The sequence below is a fragment of the Pristiophorus japonicus genome, chromosome 1, assembly GCF_044704955.1.
Source record: "Pristiophorus japonicus isolate sPriJap1 chromosome 1, sPriJap1.hap1, whole genome shotgun sequence".
Lineage (NCBI taxonomy): Eukaryota > Metazoa > Chordata > Chondrichthyes > Pristiophoridae > Pristiophorus > Pristiophorus japonicus.
The window spans coordinates 47,909,517-47,935,806 of record NC_091977.1 but is presented as its reverse complement, the minus strand read 5'-3'; the positions used below and the strand labels follow the sequence as shown (position 1 = coordinate 47,935,806).

Below are 26,290 nucleotides of genomic sequence, written 5' to 3'. Positions count from 1 at the left end.
CAGGATCAGAGAAATATCGGCGTGGCTTAGATTTTTGCTGGTGTTCTTTTGTTTACATTAAACACACCAAATGTTCTGAGAATCTCAACAAAACCAGAAGCAGTAACTCGCTGCCAAGAGCAGCCAGCAGCTCCGACCTACTTTGCTGCGAAGTGTGAATCAAGGATGGCTCAATTGCATGTAGGTAGCCACAATTTCATCCTGTGCTGAGGGCCAACAAATCCTTAATCTTGGCCTGCCGAAGGCTGCTCTCGCTCATCCATGTGATTGAATAGCAAGAAAAGATGCTTCAGCTTTAAGTGTCTTTAATTAAAGGAACAGCTTGAGGAACAACACCTCATCTTTCATTTAGGCACTTTACAGCCTTCTGGACTCAACATCGAGTTAAACAATTTCAGACCATATATTCTGCCCATCCTTTTTTTTTCCCTTTCCTCCCTTTTTTTTACAAACACTCCACCCCCCCCCCTTTTTCTCTCTTTCCCATGGCAGCTGGTGATGATTCCACCATTCACACCCTATCTAGACTCATCTTTTGTTTCTTAACTTGTGCCATTACCATCTCATTTTTGTCCGTCGTCCCTTTTGTCTCTTAAATCAGTCCTGCCTTCCACCCTATCACAGACCTTCCCTTTTGTTCTTTCCTCCCCTCCCCCTTTCAGTGCCCCTGCATTTCCTTAAGAATCTGTTACACTTTGAACTTTTCCAGTTCTGACAAAGGGTCACAGACCCGAAGCGTTAACTCGGTTTCACTCCACAGATGCTGCCTGACCTGTTGAGATTTCCAGCATTTTCTGTTTTTATTTCAGATTCCAGCATCCGCAGTATTTTGCTTTTGTTTAATTAAAGGGAGTTTGGAAGACTGCCTCCGGAGCTTTCAACTTTAGCGGGGGCAGAAATCAGGCGATATCTGTTATACACCCCACTCAAAGGAAGATCGGGCGTTGTGTATAATGGATGACCAATCCGATATTGCCCGGTTTACACCCCAACTAAAGTTGAAAGTTCAGCCCTGTGACTAAACAGTGCTGAGAAATAAAGAAACACAAGAATCAAAAATCTGAAACAAAAACAGAACATGTTGGAAATGCACAATAGATTGATTGTCATCTGAAAGAATAAAGGTAGGTTGGGTCATCCTTTATCAGAGCTTGGTTACGTTAACCCGTCTTTCTCTTTCAGACGCTGACTAACATATTGTGCTTTCAATGTAGCGGGTTGTGTCTTTGGAGATAAATGGAGAGTTTTTATTTTAATCTCCTTCACCACTGAATAGCAGCAACTTTTGACACCCTGTAAGAGCGCCCTAACTTTTCTAATGCTCCACATGCAACCCCTTTCCCCACCCGGGGTAAGTGTCATATCGGCACTCTACACTTTCCATAGATGGTCTGACGAAGATTGGGAACTCATCATGTCGGAAATTAACGCACAAGTCTGCATTCTACCACTCTGCTGTATCTGATTTCTGGTCTTTGAATTTTGTGAAGTTGCAGGCTATTCATCACATGAAACAATTTTCAATTATTCAGGAACATTTGAGCCAAAGCAACGATACAGAATAATGTTGCACAGAAGAACAAAAAAATGGAAACAAGTGAACAATACTGAGCTAACAGTTGGGATGGTTGATGTCTACACATTAGAAGGAAGTATGTTGGATCAAAATCTATGATATTATTTTATATTTCTGTTATCACTTTTCATTCATTTATTTAAAAGAAACCAAAATACTAAATAGATGTATATTTAATTTCTCTCTCGATCCAAGCACCAAGATCTGGTCCCGGTAATATTATGGTCACCAATATTTTGAAAACCTCTGCAATGATAAGATGGAATCGAATACCTGATGATGAATGCCAAGGTTTTCTTCAAGGCTACAGGATTTTCTATTATTTGAACAAGGCTTCTGTCACAAACGCTTTTATGTGTAAGATCAAAGTATAATTTTCAATTGATACTTAATATCCAATTTTATCTTTAATTATATTGAGCTCCTAGTGTTAATGCATTTAATCTACACAATAAAACCAAAATTGTCAGGGAATCGTGTGTGGCATGTGGAGAAAGTCAAGTAACTTTCAACAGTGAGGGCAATTCGGGGACTGGGCAGCCCAATGGGTTGCCACTTTGTTCTGTTCTGGGACCTGGGTTTAAAGCAACCTAAGTTGTTGGATGAAAACGTCTTCTCACTGCTGACTCTAAATCCTCTGTGTGAAATGAGATTGGGCAGTCTCAAACATAGTGAGCTATTAGCATAAACTGTCCCTAATTTGACACTAATTGCCAATCTCATTTACAATGGTCGGTGGTTCGGGCACAAGTTACAGCTGCATTGCCGCCTTCGCACCCAAAACCAGGGGCCAACACATTTCTACCCCCTATTGTCAGCATCAAGGATCCAGGGCCAGTAACACAGCAAAACTCCCTATACTCTGCCTTAACAATGGGCCTTAACTCCATTCTTAGAAGAGCAACCCTAATATACTGGTGATATCCTCATGTCCCACACTGGCCACTCCTGTGATTTCTGAGTGAGTTACAGATACATTCTGCACAATTGTCTGCAAGAGCCCATACCTACTAGGAATTGGGTTGAGATTGCCTTAAGCTGATTTCCCCTCACACTCTTAAGCTGATTTCCCCTTGCACCCTTACAATCAACAGAGTAAAAGAAGACTTTCATCTTATCAGTTTGGGCTGGATTCTAAATCAAGTCTAGAAATGAAAGGTCAATGCACGAATTAACTGCACCCCTTGTCCCAAGTTACCTTATTTTCACTGTGGTATTTATTTAGTTGATCAAGAATTACTGCTGTACTTTTTATGTGACTTAAAAAAAATTCAATTGCTAAATAAGAATTTAGCCCTAAAGTTTCTCTGATTCACTGCCACAAAAATCCTGCAATCTGGGCAGAGGTGAATGGAGGAATTTGGTGGTGGAACCAGCTTCTTTTGCCCACCTCCTCCATCCAGACATCATCGTAAGAGGCATGATTGGAAGAATGGCGTACCTTGCTGGAAATCCCATCAGTTCCACTGTAGGCAACTACAGGAGGTGTAAGTGGGGCCCATAATGTCATTTTCCAAAGGTCATTGATCTAAGAGCAATTCATTGCATTTAAAAATTTGACAACTAAAGGAAAGTTCAACTCTGCTGTAAAAACTTAGCCAGTTTGGCCGGACTGATCTTGCATTCCACCCCCCAACAGAGTGGTAAGCTGCCACTCTGAAATTCCAAATTCTATGGTGCAGATGTCCGGGGCATGGACACCTGCTGCCTTTAAGATAATGACATGTCCCCAGGATTTGGGACAGGGTGAGCGGCGGGGAAAGCTGATGGGTAAAAGACCCGCCGGCCTCATTCCAGGCAGTGCAGTGGCCCACCAGGCTTGTTCAGGCCTTTATCTTGCTAATACCGTGTCTTCTTGTATCTTTGCAGCCATTTCAGTGAACTCTTCCACAACGCGTTACACACTCACAGGGCTTTTGCCCAAAACTCTCTATGCCATACAGATCTCGGGTTTTACCCAGGAAGGAGAAGGAGTCAGAAGTGAAGCAGTGACTTTTGCCACAAAAGAATTTGGTAAAGTTTACAAAAACAAGCTGTTATGGTATATGAATATAGCACTTTGCAAAATCAATGGCAATTTATTTCCCCAAATATGCATCTAATAGTTTTAATTACATCTAATTGGTTCACAGAGTTTCACTGTACAGTTTCTTCAATACCTACAAATGTAGAATCATGCAAATGAGACAATTTTCTATTGGTATCCTGGTCCGAGGGGAAGTAATATCGCCGAATACAATATTATTCAGATCACATCTAGCTGAGTTGTGTAGATTCAGGCTCCAGACCCACTGCTTTCCTGTGTTTCCTTTCTGCTTCAGCTTCTTGTTCACCAGCCAGGTATAGTGAATGTCTTGTGGAGGCCCTGTGCAAAAGTTCAGTTTGGGGCCCCTACATTTTACTGGACGATGATAATACTTACCACTGCATCCACACGGGGCCCCTGACAGGCTGGTGCTCTGTGCAAGTGCACAGGTTGCATGGTCCCAACACATCCCCTGTCACAACTTTGACTCATTTATGAGATTGTGTTCAGGCTACTTAGGCAATACCTCAACTGGTGAATCCCCGATTAAGGCCAGAACATGTTGGGATGGGAAGGGAGGGAGCGTGGATGGAACAGAGAATGAGGGTTAGGTAATTCTCACCGGAATATTTTTTTTTAAACTTGGGTGTGGAGGAAATCTCAATTCACACGTGCATCTTCTAATGACGAGTTTACAGACCTGCACTGGCAAAGCCTGGGAGTAGCCCACTTATCCACCCTCTCAACTGGTCACCGGAGACCTAAAAAGGGAGAAAAAATGTAAAAGAGAATCTTTTTTTACTTAAACAAACTGTCTCTTTCAGTCTTTCTAGTAAACTGTCTTTCTTGAATGTTTAATCCCTTCCAAGTCAAATGTTTAGGACAACAGTCAATGATTTTAGATGTTTTTCAATGGTCTTGTATTCCAGTTATTTTCATTTATTAGAATCTGTATATCTCCAGCTTGACAGGGGCAAACACATTTTAGCAACACAAGCCAAACCTTGATGAATTCCTAAAATGATGTAAATTGGTACATTTTTAAAGTACCTTTTGTTTTAGGTAGTCTATCACCAGAAGGATGACAGCTTCAAGAATCCATTTGAGAATCTTACTCATTTTTACTGTTTCGTTCATTCCTGGACATGCCCTAAAGGGGATACGAGTGATTCAGAAACAATCCTACAAAATGTCTTCGAAAATTACCAATGCAAGTGGCAGTGAAACAAACAGCAACCCACAAAAGGGAGTGGTGACTATGAGCAACTGGTGCTTATTGTCCCGACCACAAGTGTCATTATTAAATTACAGTGAGCTGCTCGTACTTTTGTTTCACAAGCTAGTTTAGCTATTTCCAACCACTAATAGTTAAGCCAAAGAACAAATTGGAATCTAAAACGTATGAACATACTGTCTTTATTTAGTTGTTGCACAAGGAAGTTGTATGAAGAAGTTGCTGTCTGTGAAGACAGAGCTCCACCTAATCTGCATCACATCTCTGAATGTTGTGCGTTTAGACAGAGATAACTGAAACAAATGACACATTGATGTTCTATAATATCTGGAAGCCATTATATGCAGCATGCAATGCCATGCAGCGCTCCAGAGGTCTCGCACAGCTGGCTCACCAACTTTTAAGGGGAAAAACCGCACATGTGTAGAAGTTTGAATGGGCCGTGCAGCCCGTTGAAAGGGGCCGGGCGGCCCAAGAAACAAAATGAGAGGGAACAGTGATAGCATGCCCTCTAATTGTTTTCTTTTTGCTGCAGGTGATGGTGAATTGCCAAAAATTGCTGTTGGTGTTTGCGTTGCAATCATCAGTTTTGTGTTTCTGGTGACATGGAGTTGCTCGTTCCTTGTTAAACGGTGAGAAACTTTATAAAAGGGCAGCTTTTAAAGGAACGCCGCCTTCATTTTTGTTGGGATGGCATTGCACATTGTTTTGCGCTGCAATGATTTGTTTGGGCAGAAATTGTGCCACAGATTTGAATGGCCATTAAAAAAAAATGGTCAAAATACTTTTTGAAGAAGACTGTCCCTCGGTAAAAGAAAGAAAATGCATTTGTATAGCACCTTTCAGATCCCCAGGACATTCCAAAACATTTTAGACACAATTAATTCACTTTTGAAATATAGTCAATATTGTTAATTAGGTAAATACAGCAGCCAATCAGCACACAGCAAAGTCCCACAAATAGCAAATGAGATAAATGACCCACTAATGTGTGTTAGTGGTGTTGATTGAGGAATAAATGCTGATGAGGATAAATCTCCTCGCCTCTCTTTAAATAGTGTTATGGGATCTTTCTGCATCCAACTGACTAGGCTACCTGGGCCACGATTCAACATCTCATTGAAAGATGGCACCTCCAATAATGCAGCACTTGCTCAGCACTGCTAAGAAGTGTCAGCCTGGATTATATGGTTAAGTCCTGCAATGGACCTGAAAATGTAATGTTCAGTTGCAATGGGGAGCATGCTACCACTGGGTCAAACTGATGTATAGAGTATCATAGAATCATAGAAGTTTACAGCATGGAAGGAAGCCATTTTGGCCCATCGTGCCCATGCCGGCCAACGAGGCGATCCGGTCTAATCCTACTTTCCAGCTCTAGGTCCGTAAGCCTTCAGGTTACGGCACTTCAGATGCACATTCAAATACTTTTTAAATGTGGTGAGGGTTTCTGCCTTTACCACCCTTTCAAGCAGTGAGTTCCAGACCCCCACCACCCTCTGCGTGAAGAAATTTCCCCTCAAATCCCCTCTAAACCTTCTACCAATTACTTTAAATTTATGCCCCCTGGTTGTTGACCCCTCTGCTCAGGGAAATAGGCCCTTTCTATCCACTATATCTAGGCCCCTCATAATTTTATACACCTCAGTGAGGTCTCTTCTGTTCCAATGAAAATAAATCCAGCCTATCTAATCTGTCCTCATAGCTTAGATTCTCCACTCCCAGCAACATTCTCGTAAATTTCCTCTGTACCCTCTCCAGTGCAATAATGTCCTTCCTGTAATACAGTGACCAGAACTACACGCAGTACTCCAGCTGTGGCCTAACCAGTGTTTTATACAATTCAAGTATAACCCCATCCTGCTCTTGTATTCCATGCCTCGACTGATAAAGGCAAGTCTTCCATTTGCCTTCATAACCATCTTATGTACCTGATCTGCTAACCTTCAGGGATCTGTGGACCTGCACTCCAAGGTCCCTTTGTTCCTCTACACTTCTCAGTATCCTACCATTTAATATTTCCTTTCCTTGTTCGCCCTTCCCAAATGCATTACCTCACACTTCTCTGGATTAAATTCCATTTGCCACTGTTCTGCCCACCTGACCAGTACATTGATATCTTCCTGCAGTCCGCAGCTTTCTTCTTCAATATCAACCACACAGCCGATTTTAGTATCATCTGCAAACTTCTTAACCATACCCCCTATATTCAAGTCTAGATCATTAATGTACATCACACAAAGTACTGAGCCCTGTGGAACCCCACTGAAAACATCCTTCCAGTCGCAAAAACACCCATCGACCATTTCCCTTTGCTTCCTGCCTCTGAGCCAATTTTGGATCCAACTTGCCACTTTGCCCTGACGTATTGTCATTTTTTGCCCATGGAATAAAAAGGATAGTGGCAACATGGATATGAAATTGGCTAAGTGACAGGAAACAAAGAGCAGTGGTGAATGGTTGTTTTTCGAACTGGAGGAAGGTATTCCCTGGGGGTCAGTACTAGGACCACTGCTTTTCTTGATATTTGTGTAAATGACTTGGACTTGGGTGTACAGGGCACAATTTTAAAATCTGCAGATGACACAAAACTTGGAAGTATAGTGAACAGTGAGGAGGATAGAGGTAGACTTCAATAGGGCATAGACAGGCAGGTGGAATGGACGGACACATGGCAGATGAAATTTAATGCAGAAAAGTGCTGCTGGGGTAAAAGGAAGACTTCTGTTTCTCGAGTCGGACTCCCTGATATAAGGAGTCGATACCTGCCCTCGCCCTCCTGATAATGACCACGGAATCACATAGATGAAAACTTCGGTTCATCGGTTTTATTATTCAAATATGCTCGGGAAAAATTCCGAGTGAGCACTTCAAAGTACAAGAGTTCTACAAGCATAGTTATATGATTTTTCAATTTGTGCGACCCTCCTACAAAACCACCGATTGGCCTACGGCTCACATTGGCGTCTGTGGTTCTTCCCCACCTGTCCATCTCCCATCACATGTCACCCTTCTGGAATGTATTCAACTTTTCCTCAGTTGCTCATGACTATTCAATTGACCTTGCATCCCAGGGTATATGATGAGATTCGGATGCTGTTTACAATCTATATTCCCAAACATTTGAGTCCATGTTCTCTGTGCTGAATGAGTTTTCATCTTCTATTTTCTGTGCTAAGGGTCAATGCAATGTTGGCTATTTAAGATTGTTCATTAACCATCAGGCATTGCTGCCTCCCTCTTCTTAACCCAATGTAAGTGTGTGTATAAGCGTGCTTTACATACATAAGCAGGTTATACATAACCGGTCAATATTACAATCCATACCGTAAGACAGAAGAACTCCTGATTCCTCAGGACCTCCTAATTCCCTTATGCTTCTTACTCAGGTGTACTTTTTTCCCCCTTACAGTGCAAAGTGATACATTTTGGTCGGAAGAACAAGGAGAGGCAATATAAACTAAATGGTGCAATCCTAAACGGGGTGCAAGAACAGAGAGACCTGGGGATATATGTGCACAAATCGTTGAAGGTGGCAGGGCAGGTTGAGAAAGCAGTTAAAAAGGCTTACGGGATCCTAGGCTTCATAAATAGAGGCATATCCATGCTGAACATAGGAGTCAAATAATTAACAAACTCAAGTAAGAGCGGACAGGCTCTTATCTTACAGGGCACAACCATTGTGCAACAGAATTACAGGAACTCACTCTCTTGAGTGGGGTGGTCGCTAAGAAACAAAAGAAATATTCAAGCACTAGAGGCAGTGCAATGAAGAGTTATGAGGCTGATACAAAATGTCAGCGGTCTTGAGTTATGAGAAAGGTTTCAGAAACTTGGGGGGGAATTTTCTGGGGGTTCAGTGGGCATGATCGGTGGCGGGTCGGGTAGGAGAGAGTTTTTTTACACCGAGTCTAGACACCTTTACTAAATGTCGGGTCTGTCAGCGCTGAGCAGACCTGACATGCAAATTTTCTTTCCCTCAAATTGGCCATGTGGATTTTTTAAATCTGATGCTTTAGCCTCTCCCAGGAAATAACTTGACTCCAAGTGAGAGGGAAGGTTGGGAGGCACCATACTTTGTTGCAGCATAACTGTTTGGGACAGGATTCATGGACCAGCTTGTAGGTTCGATCAAGTATTGAGGGTGGCAGAACCAAGGCGGGTGCATGGAGTTAAGGTACAGATCAGGCATGGTCTCACTGAATGACGGAACAGGCTTGAGGGGCTGAATGGCGGGACATGGGGGGGCGGGAGGGGGCAGTGGGAGGAGTGTTCATGGTGTGCCAGCATCACCAGGCGCACCAGCAGCACCAACAACCACACCAACCTTCTCAGCAATCACCTGATGCTGTCCAGTACAGAGGGCATCAGCACCTGACCACATTGCTGCCCGGAATTTCAGGGATGGCTTCACCATGGCCACATTTACTTCACTTAATGCTGCACACCCTGGCTGCCACATGATGTGCCAGATTGGCACCACCCCGCACCAATAACATAAAACATATCAGCATTGCAGAGGGTACCGTTATGTCTCACCATTCACCACAGCTCACTAATTCTCTTCCAAAGGTGCACACAAGTCTGTCCAAGAATGAAAAGTGTTGAAAATAAAGATTTCAATGTTTGACAGCACCTTAACAGAAACTTCACATGAACATTGGCTAAAACACACAAGTGCTTACCCTTTTTTGTTGTTAGTTGGTATGATTGGACTAGGATGAGTACGAGTGCGAGGGGTGGCTAGTGAGATGGGGAAGTGATAATGTAGCTAGAGAGGGAGGGATGGGTGGAGGTGCAAGATATGTTGGTGTGAGAAAGGATGTGCAGGGGTAGGGTAGAGAAGGCAGAGTGATGGGGATGTGCTGAATGGCACAGCAGGATGAGGTTGAGTGTGGCTTTGCAGTAATGTTTCGTGATCTATTGAGATCATTGAAAGGTTTGTGCCACTGCAGGCACTAAATGTGGGCTAAACCAATGTTTCAGCTCAATACACCATCCTGGCCACCTCCTAGGCTCTAGCACCTGATGGAGCCATCGAAAATAACCCTGTTGGGCTTTTCAACCTAGAAAGAAGGCATCTGAAAGTGCCAAGAAATACAGTTGATTTTACAACAGTGGAAAGTAGGTGTAAAACTACCAACGAAGTGACAACATCCCTGCTTGTGCCCTCCTGAGCAATGTGCAACCAGACTGCGTGGTCTCCTGAGGAGGTCTCTTCCACCCATTGGAAGGGAAAAGAACCTCTCTGTGTGCTGTGACTCTCTCCATGGAGGGAGTCATGGGAGAGTCTGGGTGCGATCGTGCACCTCTGTGCAGTGATTGTCAGTGATTGCAGCACCTCAATGCTGTAGAACACTGACAGCGCAAATGTCAAAATAAATTTGCGGATGGTCCCTTTAAGGAAACCGGCTGATGACACATCATCAAATGGCGTAATCAAACTCGCTTCCTTCAATTGGCTGGGAAACACGCTGGACGGGCTTAACAAGTCCAATCAGGGGAAAGTCATGTTGGAGGCCAGGATTGAGCCAGCAGCAGGGCTGGGCCCCGCCACCGACTTCGTCCACGCAGACCTGCCGAGGTCGGGAAAATTGCTGCCTTGGGCTTTTCGACCTAAGAAGGAGACATCCTAGAGATGATTTTCTAGAGGTATATAGAATTACATCGAAGCTACATCGCAGAAACAGGAGATTCGGCCAGACCAGTCTGTGAAAGTGCTTATACTTCACATGACCTGCTTCCCATTCTAATGACCTCTTCCCACCCTGCTCCCGTATCCTTCTATTTCCTTCTCCCTTGTATATGTATCAAGCCTCCCCTTAAATGCAGCAATCCTACCTGCTTCAACTACTGTTGCAGCAAGTTTAATATTCTCACCACTCTCTGTATAGGATTGTTAAAGGAGCGGTAATCCCTGAATATTACTGTGAATTAAATCAAATTGTGGGAGCAGCACAAGGGGACCCAGGTTCAAACAATTAAAAGGCAATTTTAGGACTGATATCAGGAAATTATTCTTCATACAAAGGATGATTAATACATAGAATAAACTTTCAGTGTAGTGGAGGCAATAGCTCAGGAATCATTTAAGGAACAATTTGGGGGACTTTAGGATCTTTCTGGATGATGACTTAAAAAAAGACTGCGTTTATATAGTGCCTTCCATGAGCTCAGGATGCCCCAAAGTGCTTTACGCCAATAAAGTACTTTTTAGAAGTTGTAATGGAGGAAATGCTGCAGCCAATTTTCCCACCGCAGGGTCCCACAAACAAGAATGTGATCATGACCAGATAATCTGTTTTAGTGGTGTTAATTGAGCCAGGATACTGGGGATAACTCACCTGCTCTTCTTCAAAATAGTGCCATGGGATCTTTTATGCCCACCTGAGAGAGTGATGAGGCCTTGACTTAATGTCTCATTCAAAAGACAGATGGGCCGAATGGCCCCCCCCCTTTTCTGTAATTATCTTGTGAATCAAATATTTATTTCTTGAATTGGTTTGTTTTTAATTAATGAGGATTGTTTTTGATTAAATAAATTATTTGACTGGCGGTGTTTGGTTTTGTTGTTGTGCAATTGTCAGTGAATCTGCCCACAATCCATTTGGAAAAAGTGCAGCAGAGATTAATCCATGCTCATACAGTGGTGAAAAATAGACGTGGAATGAGTCACCTAACCAGGTTAATCTGGACAGTGGCATTCGATCACAAACAACACCACCTGTTGATTGTAGCCATTGTAAAAATCTAACATTGCAAATGATTTTAATTTTAGAACAAAGAAAATGTTTTGGCCAAGTATACCGAATCCTGGAAACAGTCACGCAATCCAGATTAGAGGAAGAGGCTCATCAATGGTAAGTAATGTCTTTCTGTATCATCATATATACCTATATATAGCCTATTTACAGAGCAAGACAAGTAAGTTCTGGCAAACACTGCCCATCTGTCCGTTATGTAAATAATTTTGGCAGGATCGAGTCTGTGCTGAGGAACCCACTGTGGAGAAGGAGAAAAGCTGCTGCTTCTGGTACAAGACTCTCTAGTGCTGTAGTAGCTTCAAGAGGGGCATCTGGCATCTGGGCCTGTGTTTCCCAGAAATATCCGATGGTTGTGGAGAATGCATCAATTCCTCTCCCCTCCCTCCCCAATTGTCATTTCAATTTTAAACCCACATTTCTGGCCCTAGACATGCTGGGTGCCAGTAACATGCCGGTAAGATGGACAGCCAATGATGCAAAGGCAGTAATGATAGTAAATGTGACGTACATTGAAGTGCCACAGGGAAGGTCAGTGCGGGCATATAAAAGAGGCATCATTTTCTACCCCCTGCCCAACTAACATCAGAAAAATGGTGTTACTCTGGTGGGCAATCATACTGTAGTTTTTTCCAGAGTGACTCCCTCGTGATTAGTGGAATTCCACACACTCTCAGCAAGCTTTTAAAGACATTTTTCCCACAATAGATTGAGCTTTAGGAACAAAAATCTCCCTTAACATAAGAACATAAGAACATAAGAAATAGGAGCAGGAGTAGGCCATACAGCCCCTCGAGCCTGCTCCGCCATTCAATGAGATCATGGCTGATCTGATCATGGATTCAGGTCCACTTCCCTGCTCACTCCCCATAACCCCTTAATCCCTTATCGTTTAAGAAACTGTCTATTTCTGTCTTAAATTTATTCAATGTCCCGGCTTCCACAGCTCTCTGAGGCAGCGAATTCCACAGATTTACAACCCTCTGAGAGAAGAAATTTCTCCTCATCTCAGTTTTAAATGGGTGGCCCCTTATTCTAAGATCATGCCCTCTAGTTCTAGTCTCCCCCATCAGTGGAAACATCCTCTCTGCATCCACCTTGTCAAGCTCTCTCATAATCTTATACGGTTGCATCCCTCCCAAACAGAAATATTCTTCAGTTGAGGGAGGGGCAGGAGGGGGCGGGGGAGGAAACAAGATGAATCCAGGTCACTACTAATATTCTGTAAGAACGAGAAGCCTGCTCTAATGACAAGCCTGAGTAGTCACACTGTGATTTTCTCCTCACCCATCCTTCCCTCATTTGCGGAAACTTTCCCTACTGGTTCAACTGAGACTGGGAATCAACCCAGCTGGAGAACTTCATGTGTAAACCAACATCCTGTCATTAATGGCACAGTGTATCACGGTGCTCCGATGCACTCTGTCACTTGGCTGCTTATAAGGGTCGATAACATAATACGGATGCTCTGGTAGTGCTGGCACTGATGAAGCAATGGGATTAGAGAGTCACAAAAGCAAGCCTTAGGCCAGTTGCTTGCCTGACTGATGCTCGCAACAAGCCACAACAAGTGGTAATTCCATCCTTCCATACCAGAGACTGTTGTGCCTTTTGTGCTGTATTGTCATTCATGTCTTTAAAAAATGTTCAAGACTTGGGGGCCGAAATTAATGGCCTTACCGCCCACTGCCGCCGACTGCCGCCCACTGCCGCTGACATTCCTCCTCGAGTTGCGCCCAGTGCCAGTTATGATTTGGGCTGGAGCAGCGGGTGGGAGGGGAGAACTGCCGGGAACACATGCTGATGCCAGCGGACGGCCGAGTGGCGTAAGTGGACTCCCGCCCGCCGAGATGCCAGATTGGTGCGGGCGGGAGTCGGCGGGAGTTGGCACCAGAATGGGGATGGACCGTTGCGAGGAGGCTGGTCTGTCCCCGACGGTAAGTGTGAAGAGCTGAAAAAGGTTAGTAAACAATTTTTTAAAATGTTCTTTATAGCGACTTACCTGGATGGGGTACCCTGAAGGTCTGTCGATGTTTGTTTATTTATTTTTTTTGATGCTTTTTATTTGCAGCTCTTCAACCCTACATGGCCCGACTCCATCCTCGGCGGCACTTGGGCGGCAAGTGCCTTTGCCGCCGAGAATGAGAGCTCCCGCCTGCCGCCGCCCAGATTGATGGCGTAAGTCCCTCTTTTGCCGCCAGCTGCCCTTTCAAGGACCTTTTTGACAAAAACTCCGCCATACTGTCAGGTATCTCGATGGCCATCGGCAGTCCTTTGGGCAGCCCTTGCCCTTCACCAGTTTCGTCCCCTTGGTGTTTTTTGATGGGAACGAGCTGAAGTCATTGAAGGCCCCTTTAAAATCAATTTTGAATAGTGCAGTCTTAAAGGGGAATTTCCATATCAGCTTTACATTTTTCTTCCCTACATTGGAGATTGAGTTTTCTGATCATTTATTTGTAGCATTTGCTGTTGCTTTCACTTGCGATGCACATTTTGCACTTTTGACATTAATTTGCAGCTGCCTGTTTTCCATCTGTAGTTGTCTGCTGCAATTTCTGAAGTTTGGCTTCTCGCCACGCCTATCCTTCAATTTCAACAACAGCAACAACTTGCATTGATATAGCACCAAGGCGCTTCACAGGAGTGTTATCAAGCAAAGTTTCCTGGTTATAAAGAATAAAGAGGAGGGGACGTGGGAAAAAGGTGTATTTACACCTGAGGTGGACTTGTTGCACTCCTCCTCACCTAAACTGTGTGTATAGGACAAGGTGCACCTCTCTAGACATGTCTGAGGAAATCTGCCTTCAACACTTAAGATTCACCAGGGAGGCAGTCGGAGAAACATGCTGGCTCCTAACACCAGTCCTTCAGGCAAATTCCTGGGCAGGATCAGCTCTGCCAGTAGATGTCTGCCAAAAGCATAAAGCAAGTAATAGATGTTATACATGCCAGGGCTAACTCTTTCATTACCTTCTGCATGGAACATAGCTAGCGGTACAACAGAACCCAGCATTTCTACTGTATTAATGGCCCACGTGAGGCATTCTGGGCTCAGCATCCTACTTCTCCATGGCCAACACCACCTGTCCTTTCCCACCTGTGCACTGTAACTCACCTAGTGCTAAATCCGGAAGCTGACTGATTGCCTCTTTAGGGTACGCTGCTCCATGCAAACTTTGATGAAAGGAACACAGGATACAATGCGGTGCTGCCTTGTTCTGGCACATTGAAAGTGCTGACATGTGACTCTTCTCGGCCTACCATAACAGAAAAGGAATAAATATTTGACTATTAACTGCAAGCCTTCAAACAGAGCTTGCTCTGCAATGTGCTTGATGTGATGTTTGTCTGGTTGTGCGTCTGACTGTATGGTAGTGAGTTCAAAGAAGGACAAGACAACAACTTTATGCCACCAGCACTGAGCTTGCGGAGGCCTGCCTTCGCTTTACTCAACTACTTCCATGCTCTTATATGTAAGGATGAACAAAGTAGCTGCCTCCAAGAGATTTAAGGGCTTGTGATCTCGAGTCCTCCTCCAGATCGGATCTGTTCCCTTCAGTGTGCAAGTAGAAGCGGAAGGTGGTACATTAATGAGTGTTGCTGTGATTGGAGGCGAGAGCTGGAAAGCAGAGATTGCAAGGCTTGTTAGTGCTGGAGCACAGTAGAGTGGGGCAGCCTTCGTACCCTCGTCAAGTCATTGAATTTCTTCTACATTGTGCTGGCAGCTCGTCTTTAATATGGAAATGTGGCACGCACCTCAATATGACTCGTGCCTCACATCATCGGGTTCGGACAGGCATAGCAGATGCCCTATCCACTTTGTGCTCATTTTTGGCATGAGTTGAAAATCTCCCCCGGGGTGCAAGCTGAATCTGTAATAGATTTTTGAAGAAAAGTGTATAAAAATGTAAGGGAATGGAACGAAGTGTCTATCTCTTTTAGATGGCCTGCATAAACAGGCTGTGTCCATGTTGTAAAATTCTATAATTCTATGGCCACCTTAAGACAGAGGGCTGGATTTTCATGGGGAAGGTCGGGTGGGGTCAGGGCGTGGGGGGCTCTGATGTAGGCAGGAAACCCGGGAGAACAGGTCTCCCACAGGCACCGGCAACTTTAAGTCTCAGGTGGACCGGGGGAGGGGCGGGGTGAGAACAATTGCAGCCGTCGAGGGACCAGTTGGGGGGAGTGAGGGCGATTGCGACTGTCAAAGGACTGGCAGTGGGGGGAGGTGAGGACAACTGTAGCCTCCGGGTTGGGGAGGTGGGGGGCGGGCAGGGTGGAGGTGAGGACAATTGCAACCGATCATCAGATGATCGTGGCCAACCATTATCGAGGGTGGGGGAGGGGGGAGGAGGATCGGGGCCGGCCTAGGATGTTCAGTAGGATGACGGGGCCAGGAAGGCATTCGGAGGCCTCGTGAGGTGTCTCTGATCGCGAGGGCAGGGCTAGGCAGGGACCCTCGATCCAGGAGATAGGTATAAAGCCACTTACGTCCTGGATCCAGCAGTCCCCACCTTGCTTGAACTACCAGATTTTCCGATGTGTGTAAAACCCGTCCACATGCAGTTAAAAACAAAATGGAGATTATAGAGACTTCCAGCCTCATTGTAATATTTAAATAGACATCCTGCCTCCTGGCAGCAGGTTGACTGCCCGCTCCGATCATGCCCCCCCCCCGCCCGCCATCTTCTTGCCTCCGTTTAAAACGGAAGTGGGCAGGTTGGAGGCGGTTCCAATCTTTAACAATTTCACTACCCCCACGCTCTAAACCCACCCGTTCTTTCAGGTAATATTCCCTCCAGAGTGTCTCAAACACTCTCACTAATGTCTGCTTGCAGCAACTGTGTCTCTAGTTTGTATTTAATGGCCTCAGCATGTTCAGGTGTAAGTGAGAAAGACCTCAAGTACTGTAAACCTTAACACACAGAACACCTATGGTCACCAGCGACATATTAATATTAATTCCCATGAAGTCGGGCTTTTTTTGACTTGCCCACAGCTCCAGCCTCGTGCTCCAAACAGTCAGAGGAGCAGTTTGGAGCGCGGGTCTGGAACTGCAGGCAAATCAAAAAAAGCTAGCCACCGCAGCAGCAGAATCAACACCGCGGAGGTCGGAAGCAGTGAGGAGCGGCGGTCGGGACCAGCGAGGTCCGGAGGTCGGAAGTGGCAAGGAGTGGAGGTCGGGACCGGCGAGGCCCAGAAGTCAGGACCGGCGAGGTCCGGAAGTCAGGATGGGCAAGGTCCGGAGATCGGAAGAGGAGAAGAGACCACAGACGAGACATAGAGGAGTGGAGAGGTCATATAAGAACATATAAGAAATAGGAGCAGAAGTAGGCCATTTGGCCCCTCGAGCCTGCTCCGCCATTCAATAAGATCATGGCTGATCCAATCATGGACTCAGCTCCACTTCCCTGCCCGTTCCCCATAACCCTTTATTCCCTTATCGCTCAAAAATCTGTCTATCTCCACCTTAAATATATTCAATGACCTATTCTCCATAGCTCTCTGGGGCAGAGAATTCCATAGATTTATAACCCTCTAAGAGAAGAAATTTCTCCTCATCTCAGTTTTAAATGGGTGGCCCCTTATTCTGAGACTATGCCCCTCAGTTTTAGTTTCCACTATGAGTGGAAATATCCTCTCTGCATCCACCCTCATTATCATATGTTTCAGTAAGATCACCTTTCATTCTTCAGAACTCCAATGTGTATAGGCCCAACCTACTCAACCTATCCTCATAAGTCAACCCCCTCATCTCAGAATCAACCTAGTGAACCTTCTCTGAACAGCCTCCAATGCAAGAATATCCTTCCTTTAATACAGAGACCAAAACTGTACGCAGTACTCCAGGTGTGGCCTCACCTATACCCTATACAGCTGTAGCAGGACTTCTCTGCTTTTATACTCTATCCCCCTTGCAATAAAGGCCAACATTCCATTTGCCTTCCTGATTACTTGCTGTACCTGCATACTAACTTTTTGTATTTCATGCACAAGGACCCCCAGGTCCCTCTGTACTGCAGCACTTTGCAATTTTCTCCATTTAAATTATAATTTGCTTTTCTATTATTCCTGCCAAAGTGGATAACCTCACATTTTCCCCACATTATACTCCATCTGTCAAATTTTTGCCCACTCACTTAGCCTGTCTATATCACTTTGCAGATTTTTTTTCTGTTCTCCTCACAATTTGCTTTCCCATCCATCTTTGTAGCATCAGCAAACTTGGCTACATTACACTTGGTCCCTTCATCCAAGTCATTAATATAGATTGTAAAAAGTAGAGGTCCCAGCACCGATCCCGGCGGCATCCTGAGGACTGGGAGAAATTTAGAATTCAGCAGAGGAGAACAAAGGGTTTAATTAGGAGGGGGAAAATAGAGTATGAGAGGAAGCTTCCTGTGAACATAAAAACTGACTGCAAAAACTTCTATAGATATGTGAAGAGAAAAAGATTAGTGAAGACAAACGTAATTCCCTTGTAGTCAGAATCAGGTGAATTTATAACGGGGAACAAAGAAATGGCAGACCAATTGAACAAATACTTTGGTTCTGTCTTCACGAAGGAAGACACATATAACATTCCGGTAATACTAGGAGACCGAGGGTCGAGCGAGAAGAAGGAACTGAAGGAAATCCTTATTAGTCAGGAAATTGTGTTAGGGAACTTGATGGGATTGAAAGCCGATAAATCCCCAGGACCTGATAGTCTGCATCCCAGAGTACTTAAGGAAGTGGCCCTAGAAATAGTGGATGCACTGGTGATCATTTTCCAACAGTCTATCGACTCGGGATCAGTTCCTATGGACTGGAGGGTAGCGAATGTAACACCACTTTTTTTAAAAGGAGGGAGAGAGAAAACTGGGAACTATAGACCGGTTAGTCTAACATCAGTAGTGAGGAAAATGTTGGAATCAATTATTAAAGATGAAATAGCAGCGCATTTGGAAAGCAGTGACAGGATTGGTCCAAGTCAGCATGGATTTATGAAAGGGAAATCATGTTTGTCAAATATTCTAGAATTCTTTGAGGATGTAACGAGTAGAGTGGACAAGGGAGAACCAGTGGATGTGGTGTATTTAGACTTTCAAAAGGCTTTTGACAAGGTCCCACACAAGTGATTAGTGTGCAAAATTAAAGCACATGGTATTGGGGGTAATGTATTGATGTGGATAGAGAACTGGTTGGCAGACAGGAAGCAGAGAGTAGGGATAAACGGGTCCTTCTCAGAATGGCAGGCAGTGACTAGTGGGGTGCTGCAGGGCTCCGTGCTGGGACCCCAGCTGTTTACAATATACATCAATGATTTAAATGAAGGAATTGAGTATAATATCTCCAAGTTTGCAGATGACACTAAGCTGGGTGGTGGTGTGAGCTGTGAGGAGGATGCTAAGAGGTTGCAGGGTGACTTGGACAGGTTAGGTGAGTGGGCAAATGCATGGCAGATGCAATATAATGTGGATAAATGTGAGGTTATGAACATGAAGGCAGAATATTATCTGAATGGTGGCAGATTAGGAAAAGGGGAGGTGCAAGGAGACCTGGGTGTCATGGTACATCAGTCATTGAAAGTTGGCACGCAGGTACAGCAGGTGGTGAAGAAGGCAAATGGCATGTTGGCCTTCATAGCTAGGGGATTTGAGTATAGGAGCAGGGAGGTCTTACTGCAGTTGTACAGGGCCTTGAATATTGTGTTCAGTTTTGGTCTCCTAATCTGAGGAAGGACATTCTTGCTATTGAGGGAGTGCAGCGAAGGTTCACCAGACTGATTCCCAGGATGGCGGGACTGACATATGAGGAGAAACTGGATCGACTGGGCCTGTATTCACTGGAGTTTAGACGAATGAGAGGGGATGTCATAGAAACATATAAAATTCTGACGGGACTGGACAGGTTAGATGCAGGAAGAAGGTTCCCCATGTTGGGGAAGTCCAGAACCAGGGGTCACAGTCTAAGGATAAGGGGTAAGCCATTTAGGACTGAGATGAGGAGAATCTTCTTCACTCAGATAGTTGTTAAACTTTGGAATTCTCTACCACAGAGAGTTGTTGATGCCAGTTCGTTAGATATATTCAAGAGGGAGTTAGATATGGCCCTGACAGCTAAAGGGGTATGGAGAGAAAGCAGGAAAGGGGTACTGAGGTGAATGATCAGCCATGATCTTATTGAATGGTGGTGCAGGTTCGAAGGGCCGAATGGCCTACTCCTGCACCTATTTTCTATGTTTCTATGTTCTATGTTTCATCCCACTAGTTACTACTGTTTGCCAATCGGAAAATGAGCCATCTACTCCGACTCTCCGTTTTCATTCAGTTAAGCAATCTTCTATCCATGCTAATATATTACTAATATATTACCCCCAAACCCATGAGCCCCGTGGTCGAAGCCCAAAGGTGGAGCAGCGTGGACAAGACCAAGGGAAGGCACAGCACGGACCAATAGCGAGGCTGTGAGGTCGTGAGGCTCACATTGCGTACTATGAATTCCACGTAGAGAGAGGTCCTGTGGGAAGGAGGAAGGAAGGAGGACAGTAGGAGTATGTTTGAGTTGTGTGTATGTATTGGCACATGCGATAGAGCCTGGTCTCCAGTCATCTTTATTCCTCTTGTCACTGGACCGAGACCTTGCTCCATCAAATCCGTGTGGTGGCTGATGTGCAACAGTCACCCCACGTTAAAAGAATTCACGCACAAGCATTTTCCACCGTTTAAAATTCGTTAATCAGTCATTGAGTACTCATTTTTAGTGTGGAAGCAAGTCATCCCCGACCCTGACGGGCTGCCTATATGATGATGATGATGATGATGATGAATATCAATTCCAAAAGGTCCCCAAAACAAATTATTCACAGCAATTCTATTAGCCTGTGATATACAGAAACAAGTCTGCACTCTCTTTAACCATTTTCCATAACTCAATATTTTTTAGTTTCACTTAAGAGGTGGACCATCAATAAATACATCAGGAGAAAAATATACATAACCATGAAAAAATAAATGCAAAATAATTGAAACATTTTGCAATACAGGATGACCTTAGAAAAGGGAACTGGGATGTGTTCATGCCTCACTTGGACTCTTGTGTTCTTTTGCTGTGATAGGAAAATATTTACATTTCTCTGTTTCATGATGGGTGAATTCCTGGGGTGAGCTTTGAGCACCCAAATCCACATGCAAATAAAATGTTTCTGATCAAGTCGCATTTGCTAGTTTTGATCATTTCTGATTTTGAAGACTTGTTAAGATTATGAAGGAACTAGTGTCTTCATATTTTGACAAGAAGCTTGTGTGAGCATGAGACTGAGGTAAGAAAATCTACTTAATGCCCAGAGAGTAAGACTGCAGCGTTTTGATACGATGGGGGAAAAAAATTGGTCCTGCCGTGCCTGTTTTTTGGGTGAAAAATTAGCGTTAGGTAGTGGGGAGGGGGGAAACCAATTGTTTTGTCGCGATCTCCCCCGGAAGTATGCTAGTTGTAAAATGGGAAGTTAGTGCCTTCCAAGTGTCCAGGGTGCCCGCCTGAAACAAGCATTAGGTGCCTTGAATATGCAAGTCAGGATCACCTCGCCGGAACTTAGAACAGGGTCAGGGTGCGGGGTTAAACAGTAAGCAGAGGTTTCTCTCTGCTGCAATCCTGCCAGCACAATGCCATTACTGGAATATTTGCTTTCATATTTTATGCTTAATGCCGCAAGACCCGGACGCCATTCAGGCTTGGGCTGATAAGTGGCAAGTAACATTCACACCACACAAGTGCCAGGTAATTCTATCTCCAACAAGCGAGAGTCCAACTACCGCCACTTGACATTCAACAGCATTACCATCGCCGAATCTCCCACCATCAATATCCTGGGGGTCACCATGAAGGCTGTCATGTATCTTACATTATTATATATAACTGTATCCTCACATGTTATACATGACTGTAATAAGATATGACCTGTAACCACCAGCATACCTTACCACCAGGGGTGCACTTGCAAGAGACAGGTATATAAGGACAGATCTCAGGCAAGTGCGGCATTCCAGAGCTGTAAAATAAAGGTGCAGGTCCAGAGTGACCTTGACTTCACTACATGCCTCGTGTGAATCTGTACTGAGGGGACAGGACTTTACAGTGGCGACGAGTTACGGGATTACAGAATCCACAGAATGGCGAACAACAGATCAGATGAAAAGTACAATGCGGGAGACAATTGGGAGTACTTTATAGAAAGGCTACAGCAAAGCTTTGTAACCAAAGACTGGTTAGGTGACGATAAGGCAGACAAGAGAAGAGCCCATCTCTTGACCAGCTGTGGCTCAAAAACATACGCTTTAATGAAGGATCTGTTGGCACCCGAGAAACCAGCAAGCAAGTCATTTGAAGAATTGAGCACACTGGTAAGAGACCACCAGAAGCCAGCGAGCAGCCTACACATGGCCAGACACAGGTTCTACAACTACAGACGCTGTGTGGGCCAGAGCATACCCGACTTTGTGGCGGAACTTCGGAGGTTGGCTAGTTTATGTGAGTTCTCCGATGAACTGAGGAGAGAAATGCTGAGAGACTTTTTCATTGAAGGAATAGGCCACGCAGGCATATTCCGAAAGCTCATAGAGACCAAGAATCTGACCTTAGAGACAGCAGCACTGGTTGTACAGACATTCTTGGTAGGGGAAGAAGAAACGAGTTTGATTTACAATGCAGGTACAACAACTAACGAAATATCGGAAGAAGAAGTTCACAGCACTAAACAAGCTGCTACCCCCACACACAGACAAAACCGGGACAACAGACTCTCAACAGCAGGCAGAAGCCATCAAGGGCCACAGGAATGGCCGTTCACACCTCGTCAATCCACAATGCGAGGAATCAACTACAAACTGAGAGAAGCTCAAGAGAGATCAGCCAAACGCAGCTCATTCTTTGGGAACACTTTGAACAATGGAACAGGTCTGTGCTGGAGGTGTGGGGGTGGGCACTCATCAAGGGAATGTCGATTTCAGCAGGCTGTTTGCAGAAATTGTGAATATACAGGGCATTTGGCCCGCATGTGCAAAAAAACGGCAGCTTGGCTGGTATACGAATCGGATGGGTCGGAAAGCGGACCAGAAGATGGTGGGGACAGTACCCAGGACACCGACGTACAGCGGGTCAACATGATCAATGGCCGCTACTCCTACAACAGGACGCCTCCTATAATGATGAGGGTCCTACTCAACGGGATATCTGTCAACATGGAGCTGGATACGGGACCGAGTCAATCTCTCATGGGCGCTCAACAATTTGAACAACTGTGGCCGCATAAAAGAGACAGACCAAAACTCACAAGGGTTGACACCAAACTAAGGACCTATACCAAAGAAATCGTACCAGTCCTCGGCAGCGCCATGCTCTCTGTCACACACAAAGGGACAGTGAACCGACTTCCCCTGTGGATTGTCCCCGGAGACCCCCCAGCACTGCTGGGGAGAAGCTGGCTGGCAAAACTAAACTGGAAATGGGATGATGTCCATGCCATGTCATTAGAGGAACGGACCTCCTGCTCAACAGTTATAAAGCGATTTGAACATCTCTTTCAGCCAGGTGTGGGCACTTTCAAAGGGGCCAATGTCAAAATCTACATCACACAGGATGATAGACCGGTCCATCACAAGGCCAGAGCTGTAACTTATGTGATGAGGGAAAAGATTGAACACGAACTAGACAGGCTTCTGCAGGAAGGCATTATATCACCTGTGGAATTTAGCGACTGGGCAAGTCCCATCGTCCCAGTCATGAAGCCTGATGGATCCATACGAATCTGTGGGGACTACAAATCTACCATAAACAGAGTCTCCCTACAGGACCAGTACCCGCTGCCCAGAGCAGAGGACTTATTTGCCACATTGGTTGGAGGTAAACTTTTCTCAAAATTAGAACTCACATCTGCGTATATGATGCAAGAATTGACCGAGGAATCCAAGCTACTCACCACCATCAACACACATCGAGGCCTTTTCATATACAATCGATGCCATTCGGCATCAGGTCGTCAGCTGCCATATTCCAGCGCAACATGGAGAGTCTGCTCAAGTCCATCCCGGGGACGGTTGCATTTCAAGACAACACACTTATCACGGGCAGGGACACCGACTCCTATCTCCGTAATTTGGAGGAAGTACTAAAGCGGTTGGATCGGGTAGGCCTACGAGTCAAGAAATCCAAGTGTCTGTTTCTCACACCCGAGGTTGAATTTTTGGGCAGAAGGATTGCCGCTGATGGAATCCGCCCAACAGAGTCCAAAACAGAAGCAATTCGCCTGGCACCCAGGCCCCGGAATGTCTCAGAACTGCGCGGCTTTCTCGGGCTACTCAATTACTTTGGGAACTTTATGCAGAACTTAAGCACGCTGCTGGAGCCTCTCCACATGCTACTCAGGAAGGGGTGTGATTGGTTTTGGGGGGACGCCCAGGAACGCGCCTTCAATAAGGCACGCAACCTTCTGTGTTCCAACAGTGTTTTGACTTTCTTTGACCCAGGTAAAAAGCTAGTTCTCACATGCGATGCGTCAGCGTATGGGGTCGGGTGCGTTTTGCAACATGTCAATAGTGCGGGCAAATTACAACCCATAGCTTATGCCTCCAGGTCACTTTCGCGGACGGAGCGCGGGTACGGAATGGTAGAGAAGGAGGCGCTCGCGTGCGTGTACGGTGTCAAAAAGATGCACCAATACCTTTTCGGGGCCAAGTTCGCATTAGAAACCGACCACAAGCCCCTCACGTCCCTCCTATCCAAGAGCAAGGCAATAAACGCCAACGGTGGGCACTCATGCTGGCGTCCTACCATAAGGCATAGACCAGGTACAGACATCTGTGCCGACGCGCTCAGCAGGCTACCCCTGGCGACCACGGAAGGGTCTGACGAACAGGACTGTGAGATAGTCATGGCAATCAATGCCTTTGAGTCCACAAGTTCGCCCATGACGGCTCGCCAAATCAGAGCCTGGACGGCCAGCGACCCCACGTTATCCTTAGTAAAAAGATGTGTCCTAACCGGTGACTGGGCAGAGGCTCGCGATGCCTGCCCCGAGGAATTAAAACCCTTTCACAGGCACATGCATGAGCTATCACTACAAGCAGACTGCCTGATGTGGGGCAGCCGAGTAGTCATGCCTCTGCGAGGCAGAGAGGCATTTGTCCGGGAGCTCCACCGCGAGCACCCGGGGATCGTTCTCATGAAGGCCATAGCCAGATCCCACGTCTGGTGGCCTGGTATTGACGCGGACTTGGAGCTCTGCATCCGAAGGTGCACCATTTGTGCCCAACTCAGCAATGCCCCAGGGAGGCTCCACTGAGCCCCTAGCCCTGGCCTACCAAACCGTGGTCGCGGGTGCACGTAGACTATGCGGGCCCATTCATGGGCAAAATGTTCCTCGTAGTTGTAGATGCATTTTCAAAGTGGATCGAATGCACCATTTTAAACTCGAGCACAACCTCCACCACTGTGGAGAGCCTCGCAACCATGTTTGCAACGCATGGAATCCCTGACATATTGGTCAGTGACAATGGTCCGTGCTTCACCAGCGCAGAATTCCAAGACTTTATAATTGACCATGGCATAAATCACGTCAAGACGGCACCGTTCAAGCCGGCCTCCAACGGCCAGGCGGAGAGAGCAGTGCAAATCATTAAACAAGGCATGCTTAAAATCCAAGGTCCCACGCCTGTCGCGACTGCTGCTGGCATACAGATCTTGTCCGCACTCACTGACTGGAATCTCCCCCGCACAACTGTTGATGAAAAGGACTTTAAAAACAAGGCTCTCATTAATCCTCCCAGACATGCACGAAATCGTTGAGGCAAAGTGCCGTAAGCTGACTGAGTACCATGACAGAAATTCGAGGGGGAGATAGAATGAGATAGGGGACAAAGTGTTTGTACTAAACTATGGCAGGGGTCCCAAATGGCTTTCAGGGACAGTAATGGGCAAGGAAGGAAACAGGCTACTGGTAGTACAACTGGACAATGGCAAAACCTGCCGGAGGCATGTAGACCAAGTCAAAAGCAGATTTACCAACAACACTGTGGAACCAGAGGCAGACTACAATGTGGAACTCGCACCTGGTGGACAGATAGAGGGAACAACCTGAGGAAAGGGCAATCCCAACAGACAGCCCAGGCGAGTCAACAACAATCGCACCAATCGAAACAGGCAGCCCAGGCGAGATACCAGCAACCACACCCAAAGAAAAACAGACACCAAGGCAAACAACTGAACCACAATTCAGACGCTCCACGCGAGAGCGTAGACCACCTGAGAGACTGAACCTATAAAGACAATAAGACCTTGGGGGAGGGTGATGTCATGTATCTTACATTATTACATATAACTGTATCCTAACATGCTATACATGACTGTAATAAGATATGACCTGTAACCACCAGCATACCTTACCACCGGGGGTGCACTTGCAAGAGACAGGTATATAAGGACAGGTCTCAGGCAAGTGCAGCATTCCAGAGCTGTGAAATAAAGGTGCAGGTCCAGAGTGACCTTGACTTCACTACATGCCTTGTGTGAATCTGTACTGAGGGGACAGGACTTTACAAAGGCGGTGTTCTTCCTCTGGTTTCCCCGACGAATGTCTGTCCCACCTGTGACAGGGTCTTGGCTCTCGCATTGGACTGTTCAGCCACCAAAGGACTCACTTTAGGAGTGGAAGCAAGTCT

At 45.6% G+C, this 26,290-nt stretch overlaps 1 protein-coding gene across 1 annotated transcript in view; it reads left to right on the top strand.

Annotated features, from left to right (window-relative positions):
- LOC139259473 (interleukin-6 receptor subunit beta) overlaps positions 1-26,290 on the top strand; it is a 113,646-nt gene that overhangs the window by 74,291 nt on the left and 13,065 nt on the right. Inside the window, exons 11-15 of the mRNA XM_070875329.1 lie at positions 1,533-1,652; positions 1,772-1,933; positions 3,446-3,589; positions 5,372-5,468; positions 11,615-11,696. Coding sequence (XP_070731430.1) covers positions 1,533-1,652; positions 1,772-1,933; positions 3,446-3,589; positions 5,372-5,468; positions 11,615-11,696 — 605 coding nt within the window. The remainder of the gene's footprint in view (positions 1-1,532; positions 1,653-1,771; positions 1,934-3,445; positions 3,590-5,371; positions 5,469-11,614; positions 11,697-26,290) is intronic.